The sequence below is a fragment of the Echinops telfairi genome, unplaced genomic scaffold (genome assembly GCF_000313985.2).
Source record: "Echinops telfairi isolate 266 unplaced genomic scaffold, ASM31398v2 ScPeMD7_7465;HRSCAF=8503, whole genome shotgun sequence".
In the NCBI taxonomy this organism is placed as follows: Eukaryota; Metazoa; Chordata; class Mammalia; order Afrosoricida; family Tenrecidae; genus Echinops; species Echinops telfairi.
Genome location: NW_022111365.1, coordinates 1,284,035 through 1,290,059, shown reverse-complemented (window position 1 = coordinate 1,290,059; position 6,025 = coordinate 1,284,035). Strand labels below are relative to the sequence as shown.

General features: G+C 56.4%; 1 protein-coding gene across 1 annotated transcript in view; it reads left to right on the top strand.

Moving 5' to 3' along the window:
- Positions 1–5,967: 5,967 nt before the first annotated feature.
- Positions 5,968–6,025, top strand: part of FLI1 (Fli-1 proto-oncogene, ETS transcription factor) — a 144,546-nt gene continuing 144,488 nt past the window's right edge. Inside the window, exon 1 of the mRNA XM_004714173.2 lies at positions 5,968–6,000. Coding sequence (XP_004714230.1) covers positions 5,983–6,000 — 18 coding nt within the window. The 5' untranslated portion in view covers positions 5,968–5,982. The remainder of the gene's footprint in view (positions 6,001–6,025) is intronic.

Genomic DNA, 6,025 nt, shown 5'->3' with positions numbered 1-6,025 from the left:
TGCAAATTGTCCCAGGAGTTGCTGGGCCTCTCACACACACGGGGACCCAGAATCTCAGGGATGAGAAACCCTAATGGTGTCATTAGAAGCCCAGGAGCCTAGCCTAGGCCAAGGGTTAGTGCAAAGAGGGCCCAAGAAGAGGGAGTGGAGGACGGGGCCACCTGGGCACTGTGGGCAGCAGGGGAGACCTTTGCTGCAGAAATGTTTTCAAGAAGGAAAAACGGATTTTTTCAGCAGCTACAAAGTTTGTATTGTTGCACAAAGGGGTGCATTGATGGCCGCAAGAGGTCTGTGTGGTAGGGACAGTCTTGGGTCTGTTCCCATAGTTCCCTCCGCCCGACTTTTGCCAGAGAGACACAAACAGGTCTTGGCTGTGGAGCGCCTGCCATTCTTTCCCCATCAGACACTGGGTGTGGAACTTGTTGACAAACCCTACAGGCTCAGGTAGGAGGACGCCAGGGTCCTGGAGCTGGAAGCAGGTACTGAGGCGTCAAGGGTGCACACTCTACAGGCTGTAGGGACATGGGAGACAAGAGCAGTTCAGCTCAGGGGGGTAATGACAGAAGAGCCCTCGAGCCAGACACAGGCAGCTAGATAGAAAACCCCGTTATACTGATGTGCAATATAGCGTTAGTGATGTGAATTACTAGCTCTGATAGCCCTTAACTTTTGCTAGCCCCTGTTCTAAGCAGTGTGCTGTACTGGTCTTCTTTGCAGATGTGGCGATGATGCTGGCACATGGAGAGTTTAAGTGAGCACATGGGTCACACAGGAAAGGGCAATGCCAAAATATGGGTGCTGCGTGCCAGATAATTCTAAACCCTCATTTCATCTTGACAACGACCTTTTGAGGAGGATCCTATTATAATTGCCAATTTTTTATCAGATGAGAAAACCGAAGCACAGAGAAATTGTGCAAAGCTAGGATTCAAGCCACTTGATCCCCTCAGCAAGTTTTAATCGGTTCATTTTTGTTTGCAGGAAAGATAGTAAGCCCAATTAGTATGTGAAAGATGTTAGCAGCGCACATAAGCACTTGCCTGTCCAGGCAGCAGAAAATCACTCCTGACGCCCATCACTAGCCCCATCGGAGACTTGCAGGTCTCTCTAGGGAGTTGAGAAACCCTCTGTTCTTGGCTACGCCCTCCCGATGCCAGCTAGAGGATTTCACCCAACTCCACTGAGATTCTGAGAGCAGAGCCGCGCACACCCAAGCCAACTGATGGCCCTTATCACTAGATGCGGTGACACCGTCCAGCAGTGGCCCCTGGACAACGGTCCTGAAGCTGCCCAAGTAGCAAGGACACAGCTATTTACTTAGAATGAGTGCACCTTGAGGGTGTTGGGGGCTGCAGCTACTGCAGATGGGGAAGGCTGAAGCCCCAAAACTCCCATTCTGGTGTCACCGCTTGATGACGGTCCCAGATTCCGCAAGTTTCCACCTCCCGCCAGCCCGCATGCTCTGGCGAGCCTGACTCCCTCCGAGTGTCTTCCTGGACGCCACGGGTCTGGTCCCCGGCCGCTGGGCCTGGGAGGGGGCGCGCAGGCCGCCTGCCCTTGGGCCTGCCGAGGGGCGCTGTACAGCCGCCGCCTCCCACGTCGCGTTTGGAGCCCGCTCGGCGCTAAGGCACAAACGAGCGCGGAGAGCGGGCAGGGGGCGAGCAGGGGCCCTAAATCTTTCTTCAAATCTGCGAGTAGAAGAGGTCTGAGAAACAAATTCAAAGCAGGCGCGCCTGCGGAGCCTGCCTGCAGAAATATGCCCTGGCATTCAAGCGCATCCAGTGGCGGCCGGGGCTGCCTTGTTTGGCTAAGGTCAGACGAGACTCGAGTTCTCCAATAAAAATAAATCTCAAATTAATTATGGCCTCGAGCAAGGGGCCAGACACTTGAAGCTGCAGTTGTGCAGTCTGGAGTTTTGGCGCTGGCTAGCACAGCTCCCCTCTACACCCCCCACCACCCCCCAGCCCCCGTCTTTCCGTCCTTCCCCCTCTTCTCTTCCCTCCTCCCGCCCCCTCGCTTCTCCCCTACACCCTTTGCCCCGCCCCCGCCGAGGCTGAGCGGGACCCGGAGAAGCTAAGGAGGACCAAAGACTAAAGATCCTTCTAGGCTGCTCAGCCAGATCTGGCATCTTTCCGGGTTTCAAGTGACGAAGCCGCCCTGGGCTCCGGAGGCACCCTGGAGGCCTGGCTCCAGTTGTCGCCTCCCCTTACCCCCAACAGGGGCTGGAGCCTTAGGAGCCCGGGAAGCCCTGCCTGGACAGCTTTGACCCGGTCAAAAGGGCTGACATTGAGCCAGCCAAGACATGTCTGTCTAGTCCTGCGCTCTCTTCCCCCAGGGAAGCAGGACTTCCGCATCTTTGAAAAGACTGTCAAGTGTGGATGGTGCAAGGCAAATCCTCTCCACCAGCGTTCACGGTGGGTGACAACGCACCTAATACAAATATTTCCTGAAGTTGCCACCCAGCACACGCTTTCTGTAAATGAATCCAAATGGAGGGGTGTGGGGTGTGCCCTTTGGGTGTTATTCTTTCCCCAAGGTTATTTATTTGTTTGTTTTGTTGTGTTGTGTTTTAAGACTCCTGGCTGGTGTCGGTGTCCGTGACTGTGCGCTTCCCAGACTTGAAGGCCAGCCAAAATTGGTGAAATAGACATCCTTGGTTCTGGACACCAACTCCTGGCCATGAGTCCTGCCCAGCCTGGGAAAGAGAGAGGCAAGTCCCCAGTAAGCCGAAAAAAAGAGGGTGTGTGGATGTGTGTGGCTGGGAGAACCCAGCCCCCAGCTAGGGGAAAAGGAAGAGGACAGGAGAAAGGATTTTTTTCCCCTTCCTACCCCAAGACAGTTTTCATTTGTAGTGGGCCTCACCACAGGCTCTCTATCAATTTGTCTCAATGCAAACATTCAAAATATTCTCCTTGGCTGCTCGTGAAAACAATGTGAGCTGCCAGGATCAAACCATCTTTCCAGATGTCTGGTGGTAACCACATTAAACAGGGCAGGCTTGTTTACTGTTGTGTTTGGTTAGGGCTTCCCCTGCCCCCCTCCCCTTCGGGGTTTGAAAAAGCAGCAGCAGCAGCAGCAGGGCTGCACTTCAAACCCGGAGTTACATAAGCCGCAAATTTGTCCCCCAGCACATCAGCGGGGGTGGAGGGAATCTGATATCCCCTCACAGAGCTGCCATGAATGGAGGGGCTCTTGTCTTGAGTGGAGACCCCACGAGAAGGGCAGAAGCTGTTGGGGGGAGGGCAGGGGGCTGGAAAGCAGCAAAAGTCACTGGCACCAGTGTCGTGCCCTGTGTCACAAGGAGGCAACCGTTATACCCAGGCCAGCCTCTCTCTTCCTCTTCCCACCCCCATTTGAAAATTAGGAAACTGTCCTAGCTCTGGTTTTACTGGCAGAAAAAAAAAGTACTATTGACTTTCACAGCTACACAGAGTTCGCCTGGTAATCCAAGTCCATACCAAACACTCCTCCAAGAGGGGGAAGGTAGTTCTGTTAGAAGGGTTCCCTGCTGATGGGGGTGGGAGGTGGGAGGAATCTGTCCAGTGAAGACAGTCTGTCATTTTCAGGGACTGAACACGGAGTTTGGAAGAGAAACCTAGCACTATGTTTGCCACTAGGGTGCCTTTCCAAACTCTGGAAGGAATACGTGTGTGAGTGTGTGTGTGTGTGTGTGTGTGTGTGTGTAGGGGGGGGGTGTCACCACGTGTGAGGTGGCCATTAACCGCCCTAATTGATTACCAGCTCCAGCAAGGGGACGCTGGCTGCTGGAGTTGGACTGCATTCTGGTGAATCGGGGTACGGTGGCTGGGGGTGCTCTGGTTCCTGATGAGGTCGGGATGGGAAGTGGTCTCCCGAGCACTCCTGAAAGCCCTGTTGTCGTTTGAAGGTCGGCAGAGGCTGGACTGAAAAGGAAACAATTTAGGGTTTGAAAGGATGTAATTCATTCTTCCTTTCCCTTTAACCTCTTTCCTTTCTGGAAAGCATGTGGAAATGCTGAAAGGAAGAGCAAGCGGGCAGGCAGGCCAGAGAGCCACGGGCAGGAAAGGGTTAAGCCTGATTTCTTTTAATTGAACTCCAGAGCTGGTGGCCCCAGGCAAAGGGGGGGACGACCCCGCTAGCGGTAACCAGATGTGGCGGTCCCAGGGGAGCCCCGGAGCAGACCCCTGGATTGAGAAGCAGACAGGAGGTGGGGGGGCGGCGCCCAGCCCCCTTACTCCCTCTCACCCCCCCCACCCAGCATACACCAAGTCTCAATTCCGGGAAGGCTGCGCCCGACACTCCGGGTCTGGTCACGTTCAGTCCTGTGTCTGTATTCGAACACCAGATTGAAGCGGAATTGATGAGAGAAATTTCCAGCGTGGGGAGGGGGGAGGGAGGGAAACCAGCGAGCTCTCAGGCTCAATTGCTCCTGAAGAAATAAAAGAATTAATAAGTCACCTTTACCGCTGCTGTGGACACCCTTTTGAAAATTTTTCTTTCCAATTCACTCGGATCTTCTCTGGATCATTTTCCTCCTTCCTGGGGCGGCTTCTTAATAAAAGGGAGACAGTCCAAAGCGTGGTCTGGAGAGCGTGGACAAGGTAACCTGTTCGGGAGGTGGGGAAAGGGAGTCAGGCCTAGAACACCAGGGTCCCTTCCTTGCATGGACCCCCCCCCCTCCACCCCTCCCCATCCCCACCAGCCGCCCTGCTGGAAAGCTCGGCCGAAAGGCAGGAGGGATGGCTTTGGGTGGCCTAGGGGGGCTGGGCTTCTGGCTGGGTGGGATAGCAGATGTCCAGGAAGGTGTGCGGGTCCCGGTGACACTATGCTTGCTGAGCGCCAGGGACCCGCGGACCTAAAAACAATGACCATTTTGCCACCCAAGTGCCGGTTTCTTGGTGAGCAGTCGGCCAGGCGGTTCCAGTCCGGGGAAGCCCTGGCTGGGGCGGGGGTGCCCGTGTAGACGCCCAGTGTTTCACCCAGGGCAGGGCAGATGGCCCAGGTGCCCCCCGTCCCCGCCCTCCGCGGGTGTGGGTCCCTCTCCTGCAGCCGAGGGTCCCGGTGCCGAGTCCGAGCCCGAGTCCGGCTCTGCAGGGCGGCCGAGTCCCGTCGCGAGTCCTTGGGGGCAAGTGGGGAGCCGCGCTCGGAGTCGCAGCGTCTCGGCTGCAAAAGCGTGAGCGGCGAACTTCCCATCGAGGGAGGCACTTTTGAGGCGTTGGTTTGCTCCTTGGGATTTACTCCTTGGAAGGTGCTGGGTCACCCCCAGTCCGAGTACATTCCCACCGCAGCACCCCCCCCACCCCGACCCCCCGTAAAAAAAACAACCCTCGGGCTGGAAAAAGCATTAATGAACGCGTCTGTGGGAAGAAACGGAAAGTGAATGAGTCAGGAGGGCCACCTCTGCCAACAGTCCCGGGAAAAGAAAGAGGCCAGAGGCGCCCGGCTTTGGCATGTTGGGGGACGGTGGAGGGGGGCCGACTGCGGGAATCTGGGCGCAAGCGCCGGCGGGGCCCTCGGCTTTGTTCCCGGCGCGTCCTTATCTCCCGGGAGCCAGTATCCTGTGAGGGGGCGTGCGGGGGCATCTGGGCATCTCCCGGGCATTTATGTAGGGCGTGTGCTGCGGAAAGCAGGACCCGCTGGAGAGAGAGCGGGTGTGAGGAGGAAGGACCAGAGAAGCGGAGAGGAGAGCGCGAGACGAGAGAGAGAGAGAGAGAGAGAGAGAGAGAGAGAGAGAGAGAGATAGGACTTCCTCTCCGATTCGCAAAATGAAGTCACTTCCCAAAATTAGCTTAAAAAAAGTTTCATCCGGTTAACTGTCTCTTTTGAGCTCCGCTACAACAACAAACGTGCGCGGGGACCAGGGCCAGGGCGCTCACGGGGGACGCGCAGCAGGGCCCGCGGCGCCAAGAGGCAGCGCCGGGCGGATCCGCAGGGGCTGCGAGGGCAGGCTGCAACCGGGTCAATGTGTGGAATATTGGGGGGCTCGGCCGCACACTTCGCCAAATGGACGGGACTATTAAGGTAAGCTGTCGCCACCCCCCACCCC